The sequence below is a fragment of the Mesocricetus auratus genome, unplaced genomic scaffold, assembly GCF_017639785.1.
Source record: "Mesocricetus auratus isolate SY011 unplaced genomic scaffold, BCM_Maur_2.0 Super-Scaffold_100009, whole genome shotgun sequence".
NCBI classification, from domain to species: domain Eukaryota; kingdom Metazoa; phylum Chordata; class Mammalia; order Rodentia; family Cricetidae; genus Mesocricetus; species Mesocricetus auratus.
The window spans coordinates 65,102,845-65,129,555 of NW_024429193.1; the positions used below are offsets into that span (position 1 = coordinate 65,102,845).

Genomic DNA, 26,711 nt, shown 5'->3' on the forward strand with positions numbered 1-26,711 from the left:
CAGCGCCACCTAGTGCCCTAAGCTCAGTTATGCAGCTGCCCTGGGGCTGGCGTCATGTGGCTAGCAATGGGACTTCCTAGCAGTTTCTTTCTAGGCCTCTGCTTCTCTTTAGACCGCTTGTTTCTCTGCTGGCCAGACAGCCTTACTTCCATCTCCCTGTCCTCTTCATTGTGCCGTCCTAGTGGTCAGATTTGTGCTTCCCCTCTGCTAGTCATCTCCCTCAGAAATGATTTTCTCATTCTGTTCCTCGTGTCAGAGTCTGTCCCCAGCAACCCTTAAAGCTGAATTCCCATAAGGTGTCACATAGCAGCCACCTTGCTGCCCAGCCCCTTTGCATTTTGGTGGAAGGGAATACCTTGGTATTTTAAACTGTGTTCTAGCTTACCATCCTGTTGACCTAACCTTTCCAAGTATTTTTCGGCATGTGGGGGTAACAGGAAGTATGTGTCCTTGGCTAGCATTTCCATTTTGTGAAAAAAAAAAAAGGGACAGTGCAGTGCTGGGCATAGTATTGCATGCCTGTGGTCCTAGCATTGGAGGCTGAGGCAGGAAGATTTCTATGAATTCAAGTCTAGCCTGAGCTATAACAAGACCCTGTTTCAAAAAACAGAGACGACTCTCTCTCTCTCTCTCTCTCTCTCTCTCTCTCTCTCTCTCTCTCTCTCTCTCTCTCTCTCTCACACACACACACACACACACAGAGAGAGAGAGAGAGAGAGAGAGAGAGAGAGAGAGAGAGAGAGAAGACATCAAAAGAGAAGAAAAGGCCATACAGCCGTGGTTACCTTTCCTTTCCTGAATCAGGATGTTGCCTGGCTGTACTAATTAAACTCTTCCTCCAGCCCTGTGTCTTCCTGCAGGGGTGTCAAAGCAATTATAAACCTCTTGGCACTGGGAGGCAGCTTTAGAGCCTCCCCACTGTTTTTCCCTTGCCCCTTTTGAACTGATGATGCTTTCTTCATTGTTTTTCAGGGAAAATAGAAAACTTCGGGGACATGGGTTTTCCCATCTAAATTCAGGTGTCAGGCACCCGCACCCCGTCCCCACCAGGCAGTATGCTCCCAGATTTTGGTTTAGGGTTTAAGGCAGGTGACTCATTGTCTGAGGGTGGGGTTGGTGGCATGGTTGACTATAATAAGCCTGATAGAGGGCCAGCACAGTGTGTTCTGAGAACTCCATGTACTGAAAGGGTCCTGGAAATCCCCAGAAGTCCTTGCGTCACACTGAAGAGAACCCCTGACACAGAAACATTCCCCACAGCTGAGCAGGGGACATGTAGCTTGCCTCTGTTCCCGGTGCCTCACATATGCCGCACATATGGTGCGTGTTGGTGGTTGAATAAATTACCTTATTGGCAGCTGTGAAAATGCTTATGTTACAAGAGGTTGATGTCATTTAGCACCTACCTTTGTTGGGCATCTATGTGGTAAAGAAAAGTAGTTATCTTTTTCTTAGTGAACTCACAGTTAGAAAATAGCAGCCTGAGCAAAACCCTCACAGGACCGAAGCCATTCTCAGTGTGGGTCATCAGTTTGGGGTGCAGGCCGATAGGGCAAGTAGGTCTAGTCGGGAGTAGGTGCATTGTCCTCCCTTCTTGCAGGGAGTGGGTCCTAAAGAGCAGCATCCTCATTGCCATGGCCGTATACACATACCTCCGACTCATCGTGGACCACCATGGGACCGCCCAGCTCCAGACCCTTCGGCAGAAGGAGGTTGACTTCTGTATCTCCTTGCTTCGGGAAAGGGTAAGGGAACAAGACAAGATCAGTGTGAGGAACTGATACCTAGATGTGGTGTCCCTGTGGCCTTTACGCATCTGGGCCAGGGCCACCTTGTTGTAGGTGCAGGTGGTTCAGATGTGGTATTTTCCCTAGACAGCTCAGGACCAAAGGACAGGGAAGTGGCGTGGAATACCCCTTGCTCCTAGAAATGTCACACAATGCTGGCTGGCATCAAGGTTTTTCTGATCTGTTTCGATTTACATTGTTGGACAATAGACAACAGCTGTTCTTGTGTGCCGACTGTTCCATCAATCCCACCTACCCCGGAAGTAATTGACGTTTACTTGTGTGGATTAGGGATTATTTACTGACCATGTGGTGGTAGCACATGCCTTTAATGCCAGCACCTGGAAGGCAGAGGCAGTGTGAATTTGAGGTCAGCCTCCAAAGCTACCGAGAAACCCTGTCTTTTGAAATACCAAAACAACAACAACAACAAAAAATTATTTACTGAATTGTCTCCCAAGAGAGATATCCTAAATCTAAGCTGCTATGAGGCTACTGGCCACATAGGAAAGTTTAAGTTGTAAGCAATATCTAATAAGTTTTAAGTTCAGTAGATAAAATAGATGCTGCTCTTGCAGAGGACCTGGATTTGGTTCCCAGCACCTATGTGGTGGCTCACAACCATATGTAATTCCAGTTCCAGGGCATCCAGCCCTCTCTAATGACCTCTGTGGGCAAAACACTGATAGACAAAATGTAAGAGTAAATCTTGCCAGGTGTGGTGGCGCACGCCCTTAATCCCAGCACTCGGGAGGCAGAGGCAGGCGAATCTCTGTGAGTTTGAGCAAGTTCTAGGAGACCCAGCGCTACACAGAGAAACACTGCCTTGAAAACCCCCACAATCTTGGAAATGCGTTCACATAATTGTATGCCTTTACTCACCTTGTTTGAACCACACAGGTATACAGATCATTTCTTTATCACAAATTATCTTTTCTGTTGGGCAGAATGAAGTTTGGGTTAAGATACATGGGGTATGAGCCGGGCGGTGGTGGCGCTCGCCTTTAATCCCAGCACTCTGGAGGTAGAGGCAGGCGGATCTCTGTGAGTTTGAGGCTGGGCTGGACCGACAGCCTCCAAAACAATACAGAGAAACCCTGTCTCGTAAAAAACCAAAAAAAAAAAAAAAAAAGATATATGGGGTGCTACTTCCTAATCTTGTACTTTTGAAATTGGGTTGCTGCTATGGTCCCTTCAGCCATCCTTCTTCCCATAGAACATGCTGTTCTTCTGTCCTCCCTCTGGAAGGTGAACAGTGCATATTTTTATTCTCTCTCCTGCCCCCCATTCTCCATCCTCCCTCCTTTTCAGTTCATGGAATGTTTGATGATTGGCCGGGACCTTGTGAGATTACTTCAGAATGTTGCTAGGATACCAGAATTTGAACTGCTCTGGAAGGACATCATCCATAACCCTCAGGCCTTGAGTCCTCAGTTTACAGGTGAGTGAACACCTGGGTGTGCCCTGTCCTTGTGGGTTCTGGGTGGATTTGAAGGGGTGGAGGTTGGTCAGTGGGAGAGATTCAGTCAGAGAAAGCTTGAGATACAGCACCCTGGGTGTGGGAATGGCAGAGGCACAGAACGGTTCATGCAATTTCTGGCTAGGCCCTACTTGCCTGGCTCCAGCTGCTGTTGCTCCTAATTAAAAACAAAAAATCAGACAAGGCCTCAAGATAGCGCCCTTGGAAAAGACAGTTGCTGCCAAGCCTAATGACCTGAATTCAATCTCCAGAACCCCACATGGTGAAAGAAACGACTCCCAAAGTTATCCTCTGTCCTCCACACACCCACTATGACACAGTGTGTCTACATATGTACATCAATGAATTAAAATGTAATAAAAATTGAAAACACAAACGTGGACAGAAAGCTGTGATCCAGCTCCTTGGCAAGGTGATGACCAGTCTCTACCTTCACTGTGGTTGACAGGGAAATCTGAGGCCAATCATGAGGCAGAGTTGGCAGAGGGCCCTATTAGTCTTAGAACAGTGGTACCCAGGATGTAGCTCAGTGATAAAGTACCTACAGCCCTGAGTTTGATTTCTAGAGCTATAGAAAAGAAAAAGAAAATAGCCCTTGCCTCTCGTTGCCAGGGTCTAGTTTGGTCAAAACCCTTTTTTTGTTTTGTTTTGTTTGTTTGTATGTGTGTTTTTCCCTGGCAAGGTCTTTCATGTCTCTGATTTTCCCAGAATCCTTTTGTATTCTGTAGCTTTATTCCTCCCCACACACCTATGCACAACACAAATGTGTGCGCGCACACACAAGTTAAAGAGTCACCGAGGACCGGGAAGTGAGGTGAAGAGGACAGTGCTGCCGCTGTGTTCAGTTGCTCTGGGCTCCTCCTCCTCAGGGTGTGCGCCAGCCCTTCAGATGAGGGGTCTCCTTCTCCACAGAAAAGAGGGTGAAAAAGACTAAGTCACTTGCTGGAGGCCACATAGTAAGTGACAGGCAGGATTTGGATACAGGTCTTTCCTGACTACAGCATCTGTGACTATGCCATTCAGTCACATTGGGCTTAGGAACAGGAAGGCAAGCTAAGACTTCCCATAGTAGCCAGACGGTGGTGGCGCACGCTGTTAATCTCAGCACCTGGAGGCAGAGGCAGGCAGATCTCTCAGTTTGAGGCCAGCCTGGGCAGTGGAGTGAGTATCGGGATAGCCAGGACTGTTACACAGAGAAACCCTGTCTCAAAAAAAGACTTCCCATATTTCCTCCTGAGTTTCCATCTGTTTCTAACTATAAAAACATGGGTGTGGTGCTTTGGGAGGCCAGTAGAGGGGAGCATGCAGTTGTGTGACAGGTGGCAACCTTGTGTGCCTTTGCTAGGCTTCTTGGGCTTGTCACGGAATTGGGCTTGTCACGGAATAGGCCCATGAGCAAAGCCATACCTTCCCTGGTCCAGTTTCCTTTTCTGCCTTCCGTTTCTCTGGTCTCATACTTCTCTTTCATACTTGGTTCAGGCATCCTACAGCTACTTCAGTCAAGAACATCCCGAAAATTTCTAGCCTGTCGTCTAACGCCAGACATGGAGACGAAGCTCCTCTTCATGACGTCCCGGGTGAGATGACCTGTGTCTGTGTCCAGGGTTAGATAAGCTCCTTGTAGATTTGTCACTCACCCACACAACAACAGTGGCTGGCTCCCTTGTCTTTTTAGGTGTTTTCCTTGGTTCAGTCTATGCCTGCACATTGCACAGAAGACTAAAAAATGTAGAGGAAGTATTCGTGGTGGAGTGTTGAATAAGCAAGACAGAATTCCAGCTCTTTTGAAGTTCTGTTTTTGTTTTGTTTTTTGTTTTTTGTTTTTTGTTTTTGTTTTTTTCGAGACAGGGTTTCTCTGTGGCTTTGGAGGCTGTCCTGGAACTCACTCAGTAGACCAGGCTGGCCTCGAACTCACAGAGATCCACCTGCCTCTGCCTCCCAAGTGCTGGGATTAAAGGCGTGCGCCACCAACGCCCGGCCTTGAAGTTCTGTTTTTAATAATAGCCATTGCAGTATAGGCTGTAGTTTTCCTATCTCTGAGGATGTTTGTGGAAGAAATAAGTTTCGTGAACTAAAGAGATGTAGAGGCACTTGCCTGCAATCCCAGCACTCAGAAGGGTGATGCAGGAGGACTGCCTCAAGTTCAAAGACAGCCTGGACTACATGAGACAGTAAAAAATGCTGGACATGGTAGTTACACGTTTCACATTTTAATCCCAACTTGAGAAGCGGAAGTGGGCGGATCTCTATATACTCAAAGCCAGTCAGGGCTACCTAGTGAGACTGTCTCAAAAGAAAGAGAAAGAAAAACGCAGATTGTAGTGGCATGTGATGGCACATGGATTGGGACCCTGAGGCAAGAGGAGCTCAAATTCCAGGCTAGCCTGGACTACAACGCTGTGTCTCTAAAAAGGCCACATTTAGAGTATATGCACATGGTCTTAGTTAGGGTTTCTCTTACTGTGAGCAGAAGCAACTTAGGGAGGGGGTAGTTCATTTTATGTTACACGTCCAGGCCACACAGTGTGTCACTGAGGGAAGTCAGAAAGGACCTCAGACAGGTAGGAACTTGCAGGTAGGCGCTGAAGCAGCAGTCATGGAGGGTGCTGCTTACTTGGTAGCTCTCTCGGCTTGCTCAGCCTGCTCTCCATAATGTCAAGGACCAGCAGCCCCAGGATGGCACCGCCCACAGAGAGCTGGGCCCTGCCGAACCACTCATCAACCAAGAAAATGCAGCACAGCTTTCCTGGTCCTCAGACCAGGGGGCATCTTTCCAGTCGTGGTTCCTCTTCCAAGACGACTCCAGCTTACATCATAAACTGGCCATCACACACATACGTGTTTAAATTTAGTATCTTTGCCACAGTTGCTGCCGCCACAAGTTCTACCTGGGAGCATTTTGTCTTTTTTGATCTACTTTGGTGTCTCCTGAGAGGGTACTGGTAGCCAGATCTGCCTCATTGAGTGCTACTCTTTAGTGGTTGGGTGGTTGGTTTGAGATAGGGTCTTACTATGTAGTCCAGTTACCTTTCACTGGCCATCCTCCCATATCAGCTCTTGGACTGCTGGGATTTCAGGTATGGGCTGCTACATGTGGCTCTAGTGTTACTGTCTATAAACATTTAAGATGTGTTTGGGGAAGGACTTGTGGCCACCTTGGTTAACAGTCCTGTTGGGGTCATCCTGTGTCAGGAGGGCAGTCAGTGCTGAGTGGGGGCCAGGCTTAGCTCTTAGTCTCCAGGAGCATTCTTTGCTATTCAGAAAAGGAGGAAAGGTGAGGCTTCCGGCCAGAGAACCGGTATGAGTGCGAGAGCTAGCAGCCAGAATGGGCTACAGCAGCCATTGGAGGTCAGTGTGGCGTGAGGCCAGCTGCGGGAGTGATGGAACCACTGATGCGTGAGGCAAGCGAGAAAGGGCTTCTTGGTTGTTAAAATCAGGGTGCCCCGCCACCCCAAAGGAGAGAGCACTTGAGAGACAGAGCTCACTGAAGTTGCCAGAAGGATGTGGGCTAAGTCCTGCTCACCAGCCCACCCTCCTCTGCACCCCCTCCTCCCTCAGGTGCGATTTGGCCAGCAAAAGCGATACCAGGATTGGTTCCAGCGTCAGTACCTGTCAACCCCCGACAGCCAGTCTCTGCGCTGTGACCTCATTCGATACATCTGTGGGGTAGTCCACCCTTCTAACGAAGTGCTGAGTTCAGACATTTTGCCTCGATGGGCCATCATCGGCTGGCTCCTGACAACATGCACGGTAAAGCAACGGGGAAGACTGCTGGGTGGTGAACGGCGCCTCTCCTAGGATGTTCCTGGGCTCCTTCCATCCTGACTCCAGGGCCTTCCACTGTGGTCCCTGAGTTCCTCAGGCTCTTTGCTTCTCTCCCTTTGTCTCTAGAAATTGATGGCCATTCCTTATCTGGAGTGCGTCTTCTTTACCGCAAGCCTCCACTTCTGTTTGTTGTTTGTTTGATACAAGATCTTACTGTATAACTCTGGCTAGCCTTGAGCTATAGTCCTCCTGTCTCGGTCCCCGCAGTACTGGGATTAGGTGTGCACCAACCGCTGTTCCCTCCCTAGGTCCCTGAGGGACCCCGAGGACCTGGGTCTCTTAAGCACCCCTGTGTTTGTCCTCTTTGTTTCTAGAAACAATAATAGTTACTCTTGAGCTGTTCCCTGCTCAGATTCAGGGTTTTCATTCTGCTGTTTGTTTTACTTACTCACTTTATGGCATGTGTGGTATGTGCTGGTGGAGGGCGGAGGTTACAAGAGGGAGCTGGAGGTGTAGGTGGGTGTGCCTCACATGTTGGTGCTTAAATCAAACCCAGGTCCTTTACAAGAGCTCTTTAACCACTGAGTTACCTCCAGCTTAGTTTAATTCTGAGACAAAGTCTTGGAGTGTTGCCTAAGTTGGCCTCAAACTTGCAGCAATCCTCCTGTCTCAGCCTCCTAAGGGCTGTAATTGCAGACATAAGTCATTACACTCCTCTGACTCTTTTCCTTTAAATCAGTGGTTCTCAACCTGAGGGTTGATTAGCATCAGCTTTGGACACTTTCCCCAGACACAGAGAGCCTCTAAGGGAGCCACCATCTCCCCACAGGGCACTTTTTCTGTGCTAGGCTAACCCTGTTCTTCAGCATCTCACACCCTTGCCTGGTTTCATGGTGTTCCTGGAATGTACTGGTTCAGGGTCTCTAGAGAAGGGCCTGGGCTGCTCAGCAAAGCAGCTGCCCGCTACTGTGAGCATCGCCTCAACTTGTGGTTGATAGGGTTCCTTCCCGTGCTGTTCTTATGGGGATTAGGCATGGGTACTGCCCCATACATGAAAAGCACAGGCCAGTTCCCGTATGATAGACTGTGCGCTCCTCACCCCATGAGGTTACGCCAGCTCTTCCAAAGATGGAACAGCCAAGTGGGCCTTGGAATCTACCGTAGGCTCTGGAAAGATAGGAGCTGATTGGAGGAACTATCCCTTTCCCCTTCTCTTTTCCAGTCCAACGTTGCTGCCTCTAATGCCAAGCTGGCTTTGTTTTATGACTGGCTGTTCTTTAGCCCAGACAAGGATAGCATTATGAACATAGGTATGTGACTGGGGCGTTCGGCACCACCCCCACGCCCCCACTGCTGCCCTGATAACAGCAGTCACTGGTCTCAGGGCATGGGGTGGAAATGGCTTATCCGGGAGCAACTCCCTTGTTCCCTTCAGGTCTCCCTTGACCCAGGGGAAAGTGGTCGCCATGAAGTCAGCCAGTTGCTGCTGCCTTTCCGCATAGCCTTGGGTGCTGAGAGGGGAGGGCCTAGGCAGAAGAAGTCAGTCCTCCCTTCCCATCTCCTTTTCTCTGAGCTGAATGTAGTACAGGAAGGGAGGTGGGGGCTGAGTGCAGTTGGAGACAGCTGAGGGAATGGACAGCACTATCTAGGGGCTTCATGGATCTTGAGAAACTATTAGTAGACATGGAAATAGTGTCCGATATTGGAGGAACTGTTTGTTTATCTCACACTCTAGAGCCGGCCATCCTGGTCATGCATCACTCCATGAAGCCCCACCCAGCCATCACTGCCACGCTCCTGGACTTCATGTGCCGAGTAAGTGCCGCCACGGCTTTCTTTGCTTCCTCACCCCGAATGAGCAGAGTTTGGTTCCTCGTTAGTGACTGGGTCTTCCCAGTGAGTCTCCACTGTAGCCCTGTGCCTGAGTTAGCAAGCACTGTCTCCAGTAGAATGGCCCTCGCTGCCATGAGGTTTAACTGCAAGATGAGGACTCAAGACAGAATCTAGTTTCTTTGAGGCATAGCTAGGTCTAGTCCAAGGATTCTGTCTTCGTAGCCTGGAGTAATCAGGGACATTGTAGCCCTTTCTGCAGCTATACCGTCTCAGTTTCACTTGACTAAAACTCAAGCAACTTCTTAGTTCTTGCCCAGCTGAGTATTGTAGTTATTCGTTATCCCTCCACCTCTTCCCTTCTAGATCATTCCGAACTTCTACCCACCGTTGGAGGGCCATGTGCGGCAGGGCGTCTTTTCTTCCCTCAACCACATTGTGGAGAAGCGAGTCTTGGCGTAAGGAATTTGTGTGTTAGGGGTAGGGGATTCTGTCCCTCACCCTCCTCCACTGATGGAGGAAGAGACTAATGTCCCTGACTCAGGGATTTCTAAGTGCCATCATGCTACCCTAGGGTTCAGAGGCCTTCCTGCCCCCATTGACTCTAAAGGGTCTGAAGTGGCACAGTTGTGTTAGCCAAGCTGTCTGTGTCCATGCTGAGTTAGCAGTGAGCAGCTCTGACATCAACCCTCGTCTGTGTTATTTATTAGACACTTGGCTCCCCTATTTGACAACCCTAAGTTGGATAAAGAGCTGCGGGCCATGCTTCGAGAGAAGTTCCCTGAGTTCTGCAGCTCGCCCTCCCCGCCCGTGGAAGGTACGGACTTTCCCACTCTTCCCTTGGTGGTGTCTCAGTGAGTGCGAGGGTTTCTCGGGATGCTTGCCTCAGAGCTGTCACGTGGCCGTCACCTGTCTTCCCAGTCCTAGTGCAAGCCCCCATCAGGGCTGTCGTGTTCATTTTGCTCCTGATCTCAGACTGCCAGCTGCTAGACTGGCTTCCACAAGTCTTTGTTTTGGAATAAGGGCTTAAGCCAAGCACTACTTTCCAAATTGGTTTTAAATTAAAGAACACTAATAAATGTCCTTAGAGCTGAGCAGGGCGGTGCATGCCTATAATCTTAGGACCTGGGAGGTGGAAACAGGAAGACCAGGAGATCAAGGGTAGCCTGGGATACGTAAAGCCCAGTTTTAGGAAAGAGAAAAACTGTGCCTCCCTCACCACTCAGCATCCTGAGCTGACATGGAAAGTCTTGTCTTGTGCGATCCCTTTCTCTAGGAGGTCACAGAACTGAGAAGGCAAGTCTGGTCCTCCAGCAGGGTACCCTCTAGGGCACACACCGCACTCTCCACCTGCCCACTAGTCTCATCCCCAGAAGCATGGGGCTTACTGGGGGACACGGGAGGCTATCAGGAGTGTTTTCTCTTCACTTACAAGTCAAAATTGAAGAGCCTGTTTCCATGGAAATGGACAACCATCTGTCAGATAAGGACGAGGGTTGCTATGACAATGCAGAGGCAGCCTTCAGCGATGATGAGGAGGATCTCAACAGCAAAGGTAAGGTTAACAGCAGGGAGTGTTTGGGTTGTGGCAGCCCGAGAGGCCTAATTCTCAGATAGCCTGTCTGCAGTCTCTCTGTCCTACCTCTTTGCCCGTGAGATTTGAGTTTTGTTTATCATTGCATGAGCTCCATGTCCAGAGCTTAGCATTTGATACTTAAGGCAGGAGGGTAGATAAAGTTGTCCTGCCCATCTGTGGGTATGAGCTGGGAAAGCATACGGTCTGGGAATCACCACACAGGCTGTGAGGAGGGAACCCGTAGCTCATAGGGACTGTCTGTGGTGCTAGAGTCTTAACCCTTCCTCAGGGAAGAAGAGAGAATTCCGCTTCCACCCCATCAAGGAGACTGTTGTGGAGGAGCCAGTCGATGTCACCCCCTACCTCGATCAGTTAGACGAGTCCCTAAGGGACAAGGTGCTGCAGCTGCAGAAGGGAAGGTGGGTACAAACCCTGCTCCCCACCACAGGCGGTCCAGCCCGGGGGTTTCCCACCACACAGACGGTGTGGGTGGATGGTGGGGTGTGGGGGAGCCGTTGAAGCTTCATGAGAAATGTCTTTGGCTGATATTGGGGCGCATGGGCTGGGAATAGGGGAGTGGCTAACACCTTGGGCCCACTTCTGGATCCTGAAGGTAAGAACCACTGTAGACTGGAGCAGGGCAAGTGGGGATTGTCCTGGACTTTGGGCCCAGAAGTGTCCCCTCTGAGCCGGGAGCTCCCAGATCCTTTGTGCGTATCCACAGCTTGAGGTGTGTCCTACCCCTGCTGTTCCTAATTTCCTCTCGCTTCTATGCTGTAGTGACACAGAGGCCCAATGTGAGGTCATGCAGGAAATTGTGGACCAGGTCCTGGAGGTAAGGGGAGCCAAGTCCTTGGGGAGAGGGCAGTCCAAGCTTTCCCAGCTTATAGTTTCCCACATGTGCCTCACTGGGAATCGAACTCCTATCTCCCTTCCCCCAGATGAGAGTGAGCTGAATTGGGAGGAAGACATAGGTGGACCCAGAGGCTGTGAGGCTGGATCTGGGTCACAATGTCTCCTCCCTCCTTCCCTTGTCTTGTCACCAGGAAGACTTTGACTCGGAGCAGCTGTCTGTCCTTGCTTCCTGCCTACAGGAGCTCTTCAAGGCCCACTTTCGAGGGGAGGTTTTGCCTGAAGAGGTCACTGAAGAGTAAGGCTCACCTCTGACACCCTGGGCCTCAGAAGCCAGAGTATACCCTTCCAGCCCAGACTGCAGGCGTGCCCCCCTGTAGACTTGAGAAAAACCCTCTTCCCATGGTCTTTCCGTGCTCACGGGGAGTGATGGGCCCTGAGAGTGGATGGGCTGTGGGTGGGCGTCCCTGACCCTCAGTGAGGATGACACCCTCAGATTATGCTTTTGTGTTGGGAGCCAGTTTCTCTGTTACCAAACCACTAGGCAGCAGGAAGTTTGCCTTTGGGTAGGAAAGGAGCAGGCTGGATGCCTGGTCTTCCATATTATCTGCTTTTAGATACTCTCTGTTCTTTTTTTTTTTTTTTTTTTTTTTTTTTTGGTTTTTACGAGACAAGGTTTCTCTGTATTGTTTTGGAGGCTGTCGGTCCAGCCCGGCCTCGAACTCACAGAGATCCGCCTGCCTCTGCCTCCCGCGTGCTGGGATTAAAGGCGTGCGCCACCACTGCCCGGCCTACTCTCTGTTCTTTAGACTCTCACATGTACCCTTCCTCTTTTAGGTCCCTGGAGGAATCTGTAGGGAAACCTCTCTACCTAATATTTAGGTAAGCCTCAGCTGAGGGGCTGTCTGCCTGCTGCCTTTCCTGACGGCACACAGATGTCCCTGTCCTCTAGGGAGAAGGGGGTGTTCTGTGGGGAGACCGCCCTTAGGAGAGCCTGTGCTGGGTGATAGCCTTCTTTTATCCATCTAGGAACCTGTGCCAGATGCAGGAAGACAACAGCAGCTTCTCGCTGCTTCTGGACCTTCTCTCTGAGCTGTACCAAAAACAACCCAAGATCGGCTACCACCTGCTCTACTACCTGAGGGCAAGGTGGGTGTGGTCTCTGTCTTCTGCATGGTGTTGGGGCATTCTGGAGAGATAGCGTCTCTGGTGTGCACACCAATCCCCTCCCCTTTTGGCTATCCACAGCACAATCCATTCTGTTTAGGGTACCAGGGGTTAAACCTAGGGCCCATACATCCTGTGTTAGAAAGATTGTCATCACCATGACACCCTGAGAAAAACTTAGAGGAAAGATGTTGGTCGGGATTTGCATAGCTCAGTGCAGGGTCTGCGGTATGACAGAACATGGTAGCAGTGGGCATCCTGGGCATGTGGCAGAGGAACAGCCAAGAAGAGAATGTGGCAGAGAAGGGCCGGGAACAAATCCTGTGAACACATGCCCCAGTGCCTCCAACTAGGACAAGCTGCAGGGGGTTCCCACTGCCTTCAGATCGTGATCATCAGTTCTCTCATGGTCTAACCTCTGCAAGTCTCGGCACTTTGGAGACGGAAGCAGGAGTTCCAGCCAGCCTTGGCTACGTGAGGTCCTCTCTCTCTTTCTCTCTTTGGTTTTTTTTTTTGTTTTTTTTTTTGAGTCAGGGTTTCTCTGTGTAACAGCCCTGGCTGTTCTGGAACTCACTCTGTAGACCAGGCTGACCTTGAACTCATAGAGACCCACTTGCCTCTGTCTTCTGAGTGCTGGGATTAAAGGGGTGCGCCACCACCACCTAGTTTATTATGTTTTTTAAAAATGGTCTCACATGTTGAAGTTGGTCTCAAACTTGCTTTGCCAAGAATAGCCTTGAACTCTTGATCCTCCTGCCCCCACCTCCCAAGTACCGACTGGCCTACCCGAATTTTATTGTTCATTTGGCTTCATTTGGGACAGGTTCTCAGAACCTCCACCCAGGGTGTCAGAGGTGAACCTCTCTCCTGCCTCATCCTCCCAAGTGCTGGGATTGTAAGCATATGCTACCAGGCCCAGCTTCGTGAATTTTCTTGTCTGAGGGCCATGTGGTTTTAATTCTTACATTTAAGCCCTTTCCCATGGTGTTAGTCGCTACTCCTCAACTTGACAGAGCCCTACTTCCCTCTCTACTCTCGGAGGCGGTGCGGTCACTGCTGGTGGTCAGAGCGTTAGGGATGCTGGGCATAGTGGTGCACACTTTTTTTTCCTTCGAGACAGGGTTTCTCTGTATTGTTTTGGAGACTGTCCTGGAACTCGCTCTGTAGACCAGGCTGGCTTGGAATTCACAGAGTCCGCCTGCCTCTGCCTCCTAAGTGCTGGGATTAAAACCGTGCACCACCAACGCCCGGCAATAAATCAGTCTGTCTCTCTCTCTCTTTTTTTTTTTTTTTTGGTTTTTTGAGACAGGGTTTCTCTGTATTGTTTTGGAGGCTGTCCTAGAACTAGCTCTGTAGACGAGGCTGGTCTTGAGACTGCCTCTATGGTGCACACTTTTAACACTAGCAAGCAGCTCTCCATAAGTTCAGGTCAGCCTGGTCTACATAATGAATTAAGTTCAAGGTCAGTCAGGGCTATATAATGGGACCCTGTCTCAAACAAATAAGAAAACAGACAAAAGCCATCACTGGGGGAAGAAAAGTGTCTCCTGACCCTGAAGTTGCTGCGCTCTTGGGAGGCAAAGAGCCATGTGGGGTCCCTAAGCATAGAACTTGTGGGGTAGAAACGGGCACCTCCCTGGGATGTGTGAAGCCCTGGTGCTGGGTCGCACTGCTGGCTTAGGTCCAACTGTTTTTACAGCAAAGCTGCCGCAGGGAAGATGAACCTGTACGAGTCATTTGCCCAGGCTACCCAGCTGGGCGACCTGCACACCTGCCTGATGATGGACATGAAGGCTTGCCAAGAGGACGATGTGCGCCTGCTCTGTCACCTCACGCCGTCCATCTACACAGAGGTCAGTGCCCTCACGGCCATGCGGGCGGGCAGGCGGGCGGGTGGTGGCGGCAGCGCAGGGCGCACAGCAGCTGGCCTGCCGCAGTGTACACTCGCTTGGTTTTTTTTGAGACAGTCTCATTCTGTAGCTCTGATTGGCTTACATTTACCGTGAAGCCTAGGCTGAATATAGACTAACGGGCGATCCCCACCTCAGCTCCCAAGGTTACTGCTTCCTGTGCATAGCTGTCGCCTTCCACCTGTGTTATAAGTTGAATCTTTTCTCAAGCTCTCAAAAGTTGTATTCTTTGGTTCTACTGTAATGTGAGTTGCAGTCTTTCCCTGTTCTTATTTGGATTCTCAGGTTTAGTTGTATCTTCTGCGCCAGGACAGGTCTCCTGAGGCAGACAGATCCCTGTTCATATCTCCTACCCCCAGCGATGACTAGATGGCCAGTGCCTCTGGAGTAGAGACTTTCATTTCCCTGATGATTTGAAGTCTCTCAGAGCTGGGATAGAGGGGGGAGATTAGCTCTTCCTTTTCTTGGCAAAAGTTCCTAGGAAGAGGGAAATGAGGGCTCAGGCTGTGGGCCTGGCAGGAGGAACTGATCACAACCAGACCCGGAGGGAGGAGGGTACAGGAGGTACCCCTTCCCTGTTCTCCTTCTCTACATGAGGGCCTCACCCATCCCCAGACACAGGCTCTCTCTAACCTTTTCTGTGGCTGAGACTGCTTAGAGCATGCCAGGCATGCAGAGCTTGGTTAAATTACATTCCCCACAGAACTGGCTTCATCTCCTGCCCCCATTCCTCCTTTCATACACCGTGTGCTCATGATGTACATACACAGAATCCTGGGGCTCACCAGGCTCAGAGCCCCAGATTTGTAGCTCTGAGCAGGACCAGAGCCTGGTTTTTGATAAGGGGAGGGGCAGGTGTGCAGTCGCATTCCTCCCAGAATTACCTTGCTTTTCCTGTATAGTTTCCAGATGAGACCCTGAGGAGCGGGGAGCTGTTGAACATGATCGTGGCTGTTATTGACTCTGCACAGGTGAGCGTGAGCTTTGGCATCTCCAGAGAGGCCTGGACACAAGAGCCCATACCCCTCAGGCACTCTTCATGGGGGTGCCCTTCAGGCCATTAGGGCTAGGAAGGGAAAGCAATGCCCAAGAGAGACAATGAGGAAAAGCCCATCCTTTCTGATATTTCTCAGTGTTCTCTGGAAGCTCTGTTTGCACAGGGAAAGCTGAGGGTGGGCAGTGGGCACGTAGGGGGGTGTGTGTGTGTGTGTGTGTGTGCGCACATGTGTGCGTATATTTTGCTCTTGCCTGACCTTCTCTTCAGCTCAGAATAAAGATGTTTGGGCCATTTCCACTTGACCTTCTCCATGCACAGGACTCCTGGAGATTATAGCTTTTGTGTGCTGTTGCTGCTTCCCCTGCCCCCGTTACAAAACGGTGTGTGTGTGTTTGTTTGAGACAGGGTTTTTCTGTGTAGCCCTGGCTGTCTTTCAACTCACTTTGTAGACCAGGCTGGCCTCAAACTCAGGGAGCTCCTCCTACCTCTGCCTCTGATTGCTGGAATTGAAGGCACCACCACACCCAGCTGAGATTGTAGTTTTGCAGGGGTCCATGTCTGAATGGGGTGGATCTCATTTCTCCTCATGTCCACTCAGTTCCTATCAGAGAGGGATTTAGCATCGAGTCTTGCTAAGCCTTTCCCTGCCCACACTAGGTCAGAGCCCAGCCTCCCAGGGTCTTCTGCCTGCAGGCCCAGCTCAGGCCAGACACAGGTGGTTCCTTTGCTTTGACATCGGGGTGTGGGCACTTTTTCCACAACGGGCCTGTTCCCCTGCAAGCCTGATGCTGTTGCTGCTGTACCTGACCCTTTACCCTTCTAATCTGTGTCATGCCTTAGCCTCCTGGTCTTTGGCCTCTCTTAGAGCTAATGGGTCTCTTGTTCCTTTTCCATAGCTCCAGGAGCTGGTGTGCCATGTGATGATGGGGAACCTGGTCATGTTTCGGAAGGACTCAGTCCTCAACATACTCAGTAAGTAACCAGCTCTTGCAGCTACTTGGGAGAGGAAAAGGACGTCAGCTGTGTGTGGCAGCAAAGTGGTTCTGGGCATAGGAAACAGAGCTAGCGCACCATGCCACCTGATCTCTGTGTCTTGCAAGGCTTCTTACCCTCACCTCTCCAGCCCCTGGGTTGCTGGGAATGCAGCAGTCCTCCAAAGACAGCAGCACTCGGTGTTGTCTGGGAAGAGAAAAGATGTAGATTTTAGCTCCATCTGCTTGGGGTGCTACTAGTCAGTGGATCAGCCGTCTGTATGTGTGTGAGAGATGGCAGGCAGGCAGGAGGCCTTCTTCTGTCTCTTCCAGTTCAGAGCCTGGACTGGGAAACCTTTGAGCAGTACTGTGCCTGGCAGCTCTTCCTGGCCCATAACATCCCGTTGGAGACCATTATCCCTATCCTGCAGCACCTCAAATATAAGGGTGAGTAGGACCGTGGGCTGCGGGCTGGAAGAAGGTGAGGCCTCCTGCGTCTGAGGTAACCCAGAGTCCCACTCCTCACCACCAAGATTTACCTGTGCTCTAGAGGTAGGCCCCCCGCAGGTCTTCTCTGAGTAGGGCACCAGGCCTCAGCAGCCCCAGACCCAGTAAGGCACTGGTTCTTCCTGCTTCTGGTTCTGTTTGCTGCGTGGTTGGCTGCCGGGTAGGAGAGGTACTCATGTACTCATCACATTGCCTCTTGAACAACCTGTCTCCTCCCCCACAGAGCACCCAGAGGCCTTGTCCTGTCTCCTGCTTCAGCTCCGAAGAGAGAAGTGAGTTCCAAACCGGGTGACTCGGGTCCCAACGTTCCTAGAGATACCGAGGCACGAGCTTTGCTGCTTTGGCCATGCCTCCCTCCCGTGGGCACTGGCCTGTCCCTGCATACCTCACAAATAGCAGCTCCCTGGGCTGCCCTCGGAGGTGGGCATCCCCGCTCTCTGCTGCTCCCTTCCTGGGCTCATCAAAAGGGAAGGGCCGGGAGCAAGGAGCCACCCTGACAGAGAAGAACCATTGCCCTGCCTGATGGGGTAGTGGGAGAGAGGACAGAGGCCTCCTCCATCTTAGATGCGTCACTGACAGCATCCTTGGACAAATGAGGCAACAGTTATGTGCCTTTTCCTACCTGTTTTCTTTTGTCTGTTTTGGTTTTGGTTTGTTTTTGAGGCCAGTTCTCATACAGCCCATGCCAGCCTCCACATAAGGTTTTGTGCCAGAGATCACTTAGCTGTTGAGTTTTCTGCCTCTGCCTCCCAAGTGCTGAAGATTGTAGTCTTCTTAATCCCATCTGGCCTGAGACCCTAGAGAAAGTAGCCCTGTGGGGACTGTAGCTTCCCACCCTCCCTCCTGCCCCTCCCTCAGGCTGGATGCTAAGCTGACCTAAGGCTACAGAACTGTGGGACTGAGGGGCATCTGGTAAGGTGCTGTGTCCCTTTGCTCTGTGGAGCTTCTCCTGTATGCTCTGGGGAAGTCAGGGCCTCATTCTTGACGTACGTAGACTTTCCTCCTACCACCACAAAAGTGGAAGACTCTCACTTCCCATCTGACTTCTGCAGAGAATGAAACCAGGAATTCCTTGGACCAAAGAGAAGGGGGAGAGGGATGTGAGAGGAGGAAGCCACAGGGGTTGGAGGCAGCAGAGCTGTAGCAGTTCCCGGAGCCAGACCGCGGTGTGCGTGGCCCAGCATGCTCTCTTCCACAGGCCCAGTGAGGAGATGGTGAAGATGGTGCTGAGCAGGCCCTGCCACCCTGACGACCAGTTCACCACCAGCATCCTGAGGCACTGGTGCATGAAGCACGACGAGCTGCTGGCAGAGCACATCAAGGCCTTGCTCATCAAGAACAACAGCCTTCCCCGCAAGAGGCAGAGGTGGGCTGCCTCCCGGGCCCCCGCAGCAGGGTCGTCCCCAGGGCATTCTGCAGTGACTGCTGCCCAGGGATGCTGTGTTGCTGGTGCTATACCAGAATGGTTTGTGGGTGACGCCTAATGCAGGACCACCATCCCTAAGTCCCACAACTGCACACTCCCTGAGCCCTCCCCAGCCCCGTGCCCTTTAGGACTGACTGGTAAAGAGGGCCCTGGTGGAGTAGAGAGATTTGACTCTCTGCCTCTCCACGCAGCCTCAGGAGCTCTAGCAGCAAGCTGGCCCAGCTGACCCTGGAACAGATCCTGGAGCACCTGGACAACCTGAGACTCAACCTGGCCAACACCAAGCAGAGCTGTATGCTGCCTCCCCTCCTGCTCCCTCCCTCTTGGGCCATTTGGGGGAGGTCCTGCCCCGGTTCAAATCCCCCCAGTTATAGGGCAGGAATGGGATACCAAGACCAACTTTTGGTGCTGTGTGGTAATGTGCTTCCCTCCTCTGTCCTGTAGTTTTTAGCCAGACACCAATCCTCCAGGCGCTTCAGCATGTCCAGGCAAGCTGTGACGAAGCCCACAAGATGAAGTGAGGCTCCTTGTACTTGGGAGATGGTGGGAGAAGAGGGGCCAGAGGTCTGCTGGGGACATACACTAATGGCCAGAAAGACCTGGGGTTGAGAAACAGGCTAGGTTGGGTGTTGAGAATGCTGTGGGAGGGGCCTGGACAGGATGCCCCTCTCAGGAAGCCTGCTCCTCTTAGGTTCAGTGACCTCTTCTCCCTGGCGGAGGAATACGAGGACTCTTCTACTAAGCCACCCAAGAGCCGGAGGAAGGCAGCCCTGTCCAGCCCTCGAAGTCGGAAGAATACTGCCCAGCCCCCCAATGCTGAAGAAGAGTCGGGCTCCAGCAGTGCCTCGGTGAGACCCACAGCCAGTGCACGGGAGGAGGGAGTGATGGGCAAGGCGCAGGGTGTGGCCAGCCCTGTGCAGGCCAGTAATTGCCTTCTGCACCTCTCATTTCTTCAGGAGGAAGAAGACACGAAGCCTAAGCCCACCAAACGAAAACGAAAAGGCTCCTCTGCAGTGGGCTCTGACAGTGACTGAGGCCTGGCGTTCCCAGCTACCCCAGCCTGAGAGATAAAAGGGTACACCCTTCCTAGACCCCTCTTTTGGGGTAGGATCGAGCTGCTTCCTATGGCCCAGCCTGAGAAACTTCCATGCAGCCCCCCCTTACCCCAGGGCCTCCAGCTGTTTTCATCCCTCTTCACTGCTGCCCCCCACTGGCAGGTTCTCACAGCAGCCAGAGGCTGTGCAAAACCAGATCATGGTGGACGCCCTTAGCCTTGGCTCCTCCCCCAGTCTCCAGAGAGCAGAGGGAGTGATCAAGAGAAGCTTCAGGACAGAGAAGCTGGGATGACAGCAGATACTGCGTGAATGGGCTCCTTCCTGCCTCCTCCAGTCTGCATTTGTTCTGAACAGACGTTTGTAGTCTGTGGACGGCGGTCAATTCACCAGTGTGAAATGGGCACCTGACCTGACGGTGCCCATCTGGGCAGATGCCACAGCTCTCAGTCCCGAACCTGATGACAGCGTGAGGGCCTCTTGCTGCACCTGGGACGCTTGGGTTGGCCCAGCATTGGCACTTCAAGCTGAGTCAGAGCCCAGGGGGTCCCAGAGGCAAGTTCCTCAGAACTGTCAAACGGCCTGATTTCTGTGGTTCTGTTTTTGCTTTTTCTTTTGGCAAAGATAATCGAGTTTTAAAATTGTTTTTAAGTGATAATGAAACAAGCCAGAGCATCTTTTGTGCCTGAGTTGATATGTGTGCATATAGGTAGCTCTGTTTAATTTGATGTGTCCCTCTCCCCAGCACAATGGCCACAGGAGGGACTTGGCTGCCCTTCTCACTAAGAGAGTCTGACCTTTTCCACTTAAAAGCCGATGCTGGCGACGCCCTGCCCCAGGCCTTGCCTGTTGCTTCTCAGGAACTCCATCATTCAGAGAGTTGAGGGGAGATGGCTCAGTAGACCCAGTACTTACCACACAAGCATGAAGACCAGAGTTCTGATCCCAGGACCCATGTAAATGCTAGGTGGATGTGACCTACCTGCCTGTGGTCCCGGCGCTCAGAAGGCAGTAAGGTGGCTAGCTGACTGCCAGCATTGGTGACCCAGGGTCTGGTTGAGAGGCGTACCTCGTTGAGGGAGATGGAGGGTGCTCTAGGAGGATCCTGACATCCGCCTTGGGTTCCACACCCATGCTACACATGTGCACTCATATGCCAACATGGACACACTCCATGCACTTAACTCCATACCGTCCAAAAGCTAGTATTTGTCCTCCACTTAATAAGTTGATGCTTTCTAAGGGGCTGACAGGGAAGGATGCTGTGTGTTGAGTTTTGAAGGATAGGATGAAAGTTGTAGGGCCAGTGATAAGAGACCCTCCTAGTCTGGCTGCTTGCTGTCACCATGTAGCAACAGAGAACCCCTGTTCACTGGCATCCGACGCCTTGCTGAGGACGTGTGGAGACATTTGTGCATATACTTCCTTGGATTCAGCCTAGACATTTGACTCCTCAGAGAATCCATGTTCCTCTAAAGCACTACTTATGAAAATCTCAACCCCCAGAGGCCTTTTTCTTCCTCTCCCCGACCCGTTTCCACTGCACTGATTAAAACCAGAATGGGAAGCACTTGCCAGCTGGTCCCGATTATTGGATCCTTGCCTCCCTCCAGAAAACCTAGCAGTCTTGCCTCTGCCTTTCCCCTACTTAACTCTCAAGCTCCCACCCTTCTCCGGGGCTGCTGCTGCTGCTGCTGGTAGCTGGAGGCAGCTCAGGGAGCTGGCTGTCCTGCCGGGACTTGCAGAACCAAACGGGCTAGGGGCCAAACTCCTCAGTCTCTTTGGAAAAAGCGGTGGTACCATGCCATCACGGGTGGTAAAGAACCATCAAAGAATGGCAGATGCGCTCTGGCTCCCGGACCAGGACTGCTTCAGCCAGCCAATAGCTTCGACTGCCCTGAAGTGTACGACTGTGGGGTTGAGGGTAGGCACCTCTTCAGGTCTGACAGTCTACTGGCCACCAGCAGTCAAATTCCAAAGCGAGCGCTCCTAGGGCGGGGCCTGGGCTGTGGGGAGGGCCAGGCCGCTCCCCACTCGCACTCCTGGCTCCCGCGCCACACCGCAGAAGTTGGGTGGGAAGGGCGGGTGCTAGCGCACGCGCGCCACACTCCCAAGGACAAGCCCGACCAAGATCGGGGTTTCAGGAGGGACCACCCGGAGTGTATGCGAGTGGCCGAGGTGGACCAGAGGAAGAGGGCACCATGGCGGTCCTCTTGCTGCTGTTGCCCCTACTCTTGCTGCTGCCTCTGCTGCTGAAGCTGGACCTCTGGCCTCAGCTGCGCTGGCTGCTGGCGGACCTGGCCTTCACCGTGCGCGCCCTCCGCTGCAAAAGGGCACTTCGAGATCGCGCCTTGGCCGCAGCGGCCGCAGACCCGGAGAGCCCCGAGGGCGGCTGCAGCCTGGCCTGGCGCCTCGCGCATCTGGCCCGGGAGCGTCCCACGCACACCTTCCTCATTCACGGAGCACGGCGCTTCAGTTATGCAGACGCAGAGCGCGAAAGCAACCGGGCTGCCCGCGCCTTCTTGCTCGCACGCGGCTGGGCGGGGGGCCGCGGCGGCTCGGGCACCGGTAGCACCACCGAGGAAGGCGCACGCGCGAAGGCGCCTGGAGCCGGAGACTCGGCGGCTGGAGGAGGGACGACCGCTCCTCCTCTGGTACCCGGGGCGACTGTGGCGCTGCTGCTTCCCGCGGGCCCCGAATTCCTATGGCTTTGGTTCGGACTGGCCAAAGCCGGCCTGCGCACAGCCTTCGTGCCCACCGCCCTACGCCGAGGACCCCTGCTACACTGCCTCCGGAGCTGTGGTGCTAGCGCGCTCGTGCTGGCGCCAGGTAAGGCTGCCGCGCCAGAGGGGGCGTGTCTGGTCCCTGGACCACGTTGCAGAAGTGAGTGGGAATAAGAGGTCTGTTTGGGAAGGGATGGTTCTGAACACAAAGGATTCCTAGAAGGTTGGATTACAGGTCCCAGGTGCGACATGGGATAGCCATAGTGCCACCCTCACCCTAGAGCATTGCACAGGGACAGAGAGCAAACCAACGGGGGATGAAGGCCTTAGGATAGCTGGAGAGCCGTGAAACTCAATTTGCCCATCCTTGCAGAGTTCCTGGAGTCCCTGGAGCCTGACCTACCGGCTATGAGAGCCATGGGGCTCCACCTGTGGGCGACGGGTCCTGAAACTCATCTTGCTGGAATCAGCAATTTTCTGTCTGAGGCGGCAGCCCAAGTGGATGAGCCAGTGCCTGGGTTCCTCTCTGCCCCCCAGAGCATGACGGACACCTGCCTGTACATCTTCACCTCTGGCACCACTGGTGAGGGCTAGACGAATGCTTCTGAGATGCCGGGGCAGAGGGTAGCAAGGTCTGGGGAGGGGAGGGGGCCCCTCAAACTTTCGGGTCACCCTGGACAGCATCCCAGGCCCAGCTTCTCTCCTTCCGCTCCCCAAACTACCCACTTTTGCAGGACACAGAGCCCAGCCCTTCACCTGACTGTACCCTCTTGCCTCCCTTCAGGCCTGCCCAAGGCCGCCCGCATCAGTCACCTGAAGGTTCTGCAGTGCCAGGGCTTCTACCAGCTGTGTGGGGTCCACCAGGAGGATGTGATCTACCTCGCGCTCCCACTCTACCACATGTCTGGCTCCCTGCTGGGCATCGTGGGCTGCTTGGGCATTGGTGAGTCTCCCTCACAATCCCTCCAGCACAGCGGCTCCCAATCTTCCTAACGTGAGACCCTTCAATGCAGTTCCTCACGTGGTGGTGACCCCAAACCAGAAAGTGATTCCGTTGCTACTTGGTAACTTGAATCATAAATATCTGATATGTGACCCAGGGGGTGGCAACCTACTGGTTGAGAACCACTGCTTCAGCAAGTGCTGAAGTAAGCACCTTCTATGCCTGCCTTGAGGGAAGTGTCCTGAGGGCTTTAACCCAGCACTCGGGAGGCAGAGCCAGGCGGATCTCTGTGAGTTCGAGGTCAGCCTGGCCTACAGAGCGAATTCCAGGATAGGTTCCAAAACAATACAAAGAAACCCTGTCTGGAAAAACAATCAAGAAGGAGAGAGAGAGAGAGAGAGGGAGAGGGAGAGGGAGAGGGAGAGGGAGAGGGAGAGGGAGAGGGAGAGGGAGAGGGAGAGGGAGAGGGAGAGGGAGAGGGAGAGGGAGAGGGAGAGGGAGAGGGAGAGAGAGAGAGAGAGAGAGAGAGAGAGAGAGAGAGAGAGAGAGGAAAAAAGAAAGGAGAAAAAGACAGACAGACAGACTGACTGACTCCTAACTCTTGGTATAGTGGGAAACATTACCACTCGGGGCCACAGGCTGGGCAACTATGGAGGCTACATAGTTCACAGACTCTAGGCTTGAGGGAGGACAAAAGAGAAGGATTGTGTCGATCTGAAAAGGAACATTAGCCTCGACAGGCACTAGTGGGGAGGGGTTCGGCCACCACAACCTGCTAAATGCACAAATCCCGCAGGCCTCCACGGGAGCAAAGGTCAAGGTCAGCCCTTGGTCTCTCCCTTTCCTAGGTGCCACGGTGGTGCTGAAGCCCAAATTCTCAGCCACCCAGTTCTGGGGAGATTGCCAGCAGCACGGAGTGACAGTGTTCCAGTACATTGGGGAGTTGTGCAGATACCTTGTCAACCAGCCCCCGGTGAGTAGGCTACAGAGCAGGCCAGACGAGGGGAGAACTGATGCCATCGTCTGGAAGCTGGAGCCAGGGAGCCAGGAGAAGAAATATTTTGTGCCATGCCAGTAGCCTACAGTCGAGCAGGTCCTCTGTTCGCAGGAGGCAGAAGAGCACAGTGGAGGAGGTTCTGGAGAACGGAGCAGAGCTTCGCTCTGGGGATCTGGAAGCTTGGTCTTGTAGACCCTGATTCTCTCTCACTCATCTCAGAGCCAGGCAGAACATGGCCACAAGGTTCGGCTTGCAGTGGGCAGCGGGCTGCGCCCAGACACCTGGGAGCGTTTTGTGCGGCGCTTTGGACCTCTGCAGATACTGGAGACATACGGGATGACAGAGGGCAACGTGGCTACTTTCAACTACACGGGACAGCAGGGTGCCGTGGGCCGCGCTTCCTGGCTCTACAAGGTGAGGGTAGAGAGTGGGAAGGACATGGGACCCTAGAGCTGCAGCGGATCGTGAGAACGCAGGCTCTTGAAGCGGGTGACCAGTGTGTCTCTCCCCTTCCCCAGCGCATCTTCCCCTTCTCCTTGATCCGATATGACGTCATGACAGGGGAGCCTATTCGGAATGCCCAGGGGCACTGCGTGGCCACATCGCCAGGTTTGTACTTGGCTTGGGGCGAAACGGTCAGACAAGGTTGGACCTGGCATCTGAGGTGGGGTGGGGCCTAGAGGTTCAGGTAGCATTGGGTAACCCACTGCTAACCCCAGAACTCTTGCAGATGAGCCCGGGCTGCTGGTGGCCCCAGTAAGTCAACAGTCCCCTTTTCTGGGCTATGCTGGGGCTCCAGAACTGGCCCAGGGGAAGCTGCTGAAGGATGTCTTCCGGCCTGGGGACGTTTTCTTCAATACTGGGGACCTCTTGGTCTGTGATAAGCAAGGCTTTCTTCACTTCAACGATCGTACCGGAGACACCTTCAGGTACCTGTAACTTCCCGACCTTCTCAGACTTCCAAAGCCAGTGAGTCAAAGCTCAGAAAGCCAGCCCAGTGCTCTCCCCCCTCATCCCGTGTCAGCCCCATCTGTCTCTCTCAGGGCTCACCAGCAACATTATTTCCTGCCCTCGTCACCTCCTCAGCAGCATTCCAAGCCCTTGTCCCGTGTCCGTGTCTGTCACTCCCCACAGGTGGAAGGGGGAGAACGTAGCCACAACGGAGGTGGGAGAGGTCCTCGAGGCGCTGGACTTCCTTCAGGAGGTGAACGTCTACGGAGTCACTGTGCCAGGTGCTTAGGCATGGCAGGTGGGGCGTCGTCTGGCACACTACCCCACATAGAAAGGACTAGAAGGGCTTATGTGTCTCCCACACCCACCAGGGCACGAAGGCAGGGCTGGCATGGCAGCCTTGGCCCTGCGGCCCCCACAGGCTTTGGACCTTGTGCAGATCTACGCCCATGTCTCTGACAACTTGCCGCCTTATGCCCGGCCTCGGTTCCTCAGACTCCAGGTAACCAGTCACTCCTGCCCCAAGCCCTCACCCATGTGTCTGCCACTGCCAGTGGTTCTTTTTTTTTTTTTTTTTTTTTTTTTGGTTTCTCTGTTTTGGAGGCTGTCGGTCCAGCCTGGCCTCGAACACACAGAGATCCGCCTGCCTCTGCCTCCCGAGTGCTGGGATTAAAGGCGTGCGCCACCAACGCCCGGCTTGCCAGTGGTTCTTAAACCCCACAAAGGAATCCCAGGTAGGGCACCCCCTGAGGAGAAAGGACACTTCGCTTCTCATCCCCCCTTATCTCGTGTGTGCGCGTGTGTGTGCTCGCGCACGTGTGTGTATGTGCGTGCGTGTGCGTGCGTGTGCATGTGTGTGCACGTGTGTGCGCGCACACACACGGGTGAAAATGGAGGTCAGAGGACAACCTTGAGTGTCATCCTTAGGAACCCTCAGGAGTGCCAGTCACCTCGTTTGAGGCAGGGTCTCTCGCTGGCTTCAGGCTGCCCAGTTAGGGTAGATTGGCCAGTGAATCCCAGAGATTGCGTCTCCCAGATTTTTTCACGGGCTCTGATGACGGAACCCAGGTCTTTACGCTTGCATGGCGAGCTCTTTGCTGACTGGGCTAATCTCCCTTCTAATCCCCTCCTTCGTCAGGCCGGGCTCATTCTCTATTGCTGCCTCACCTTAGTTTTAGATAATGTCCTCCAACTCTCTTTGAAAGCACCTTTCTCTCTCTCCGCAGGAATCTTTGGCCACTACTGAGACTTTCAAACAGCAGAAGGTTAGGATGGCGGCTGAGGGCTTTGACCCCAGTGCACTGCCTGACCCTCTCTACATTCTGGACCAGGATGTGGGTGCCTACCTGCCCCTTACCCCTGCCCGTTACAGTGCTCTCCTATCTGGAGACCTTAGACTCTGAGACTTCAGCTTAAGGGAGGGGCTCTGGGGCACAGGCCACCGTGGCTGCACTGGGGTTTGGAGTATCTTTTGTATATGGCGTCATTATCATTTTATAATAAACAGCTAGACCTTATCTGGCTCATCTTCGTGTGTCTGTGGGCTGCTTTCCCATGGGGCCCCAGCTCCGCATTCCTATCCTGACCTCATGTGACCCTGAGCTGTGGATGAGCCTCTCAGATAACCACCCTGACCCTGGTTGGTCCTGGAGAAAGCCGGGCGGTTTACACTGCTCTGTCTCTGGAGCTGTAGGATCCCAAAGGACTGACTCAGATGGCAGAAGCAGATAGAGGTACTCAAAGACACACTCCCCCACTCCTCCGCCTGCCCCCACCC

At 53.0% G+C, this 26,711-nt stretch overlaps 2 protein-coding genes across 3 annotated transcripts in view; both read left to right on the top strand.

The window, feature by feature from the left end:
* Ints3 (integrator complex subunit 3) overlaps nt 1-19,995 on the top strand; it is a 38,148-nt gene extending 18,153 nt beyond the window's left edge. The window contains exons 7-31 of one of the 2 annotated variants that reach the window (XM_013120636.3): nt 1,601-1,745; nt 3,099-3,228; nt 4,747-4,844; nt 6,826-7,017; nt 8,255-8,342; nt 8,768-8,847; nt 9,229-9,320; nt 9,573-9,679; nt 10,298-10,417; nt 10,728-10,857; nt 11,219-11,273; nt 11,485-11,588; nt 12,128-12,172; nt 12,320-12,439; nt 14,157-14,310; nt 15,270-15,338; nt 16,261-16,336; nt 16,669-16,782; nt 17,066-17,114; nt 18,041-18,208; nt 18,460-18,560; nt 18,713-18,785; nt 18,960-19,116; nt 19,225-19,343; nt 19,486-19,995. In XM_013120636.3, coding sequence (XP_012976090.1) covers nt 1,601-1,745; nt 3,099-3,228; nt 4,747-4,844; nt 6,826-7,017; nt 8,255-8,342; nt 8,768-8,847; nt 9,229-9,320; nt 9,573-9,679; nt 10,298-10,417; nt 10,728-10,857; nt 11,219-11,273; nt 11,485-11,588; nt 12,128-12,172; nt 12,320-12,439; nt 14,157-14,310; nt 15,270-15,338; nt 16,261-16,336; nt 16,669-16,782; nt 17,066-17,114; nt 18,041-18,208; nt 18,460-18,560; nt 18,713-18,785; nt 18,960-19,116; nt 19,225-19,302 — 2,545 coding nt within the window. In that variant the 3' untranslated portion in view covers nt 19,303-19,343; nt 19,486-19,995. Of the gene's footprint in view, nt 1-1,600; nt 1,746-3,098; nt 3,229-4,746; nt 4,845-6,825; nt 7,018-8,254; nt 8,343-8,767; nt 8,848-9,228; nt 9,321-9,572; nt 9,680-10,297; nt 10,418-10,727; nt 10,858-11,218; nt 11,274-11,484; nt 11,589-12,127; nt 12,173-12,319; nt 12,440-14,156; nt 14,311-15,269; nt 15,339-16,260; nt 16,337-16,668; nt 16,783-17,065; nt 17,115-18,040; nt 18,209-18,459; nt 18,561-18,712; nt 18,786-18,959; nt 19,117-19,224 lie in introns of both variants that reach the window. The other variant, XM_005080224.4, reaches the window with a different exon arrangement.
* A 1,036-nt stretch (nt 19,996-21,031) lies between these two features.
* Nucleotides 21,032-26,451, top strand: Slc27a3 (solute carrier family 27 member 3). The gene is made up of 10 exons (XM_005080223.4): nt 21,032-22,149; nt 22,417-22,626; nt 22,828-22,986; nt 23,835-23,959; nt 24,203-24,397; nt 24,502-24,592; nt 24,714-24,912; nt 25,118-25,215; nt 25,306-25,436; nt 26,161-26,451. The coding sequence occupies exons 1-10, from the start codon at nt 21,522-21,524 to the stop codon at nt 26,335-26,337; spliced, it is 2,013 nt and encodes a 670-aa protein (XP_005080280.1). The 5' UTR covers nt 21,032-21,521; the 3' UTR covers nt 26,338-26,451.
* The last annotated feature ends 260 nt before the right edge of the window (nt 26,452-26,711 follow it).

Bases quoted from the DNA above. Each gene is read 5' to 3' on its own strand.
- Slc27a3 (XM_005080223.4), top strand. From the start codon at position 21,522: ATGGCGGTCCTCTTGCTGCTGTTGCCCCTACTCTTGCTGCTGCCTCTG. The intron at 23,960-24,202 runs GTGAGTAGGCTA...CACTCATCTCAG, and splicing joins ACCTTGTCAACCAGCCCCCG to AGCCAGGCAGAACATGGCCA. The intron at 25,216-25,305 runs GTGCTTAGGCAT...CACACCCACCAG, and splicing joins CTACGGAGTCACTGTGCCAG to GGCACGAAGGCAGGGCTGGC.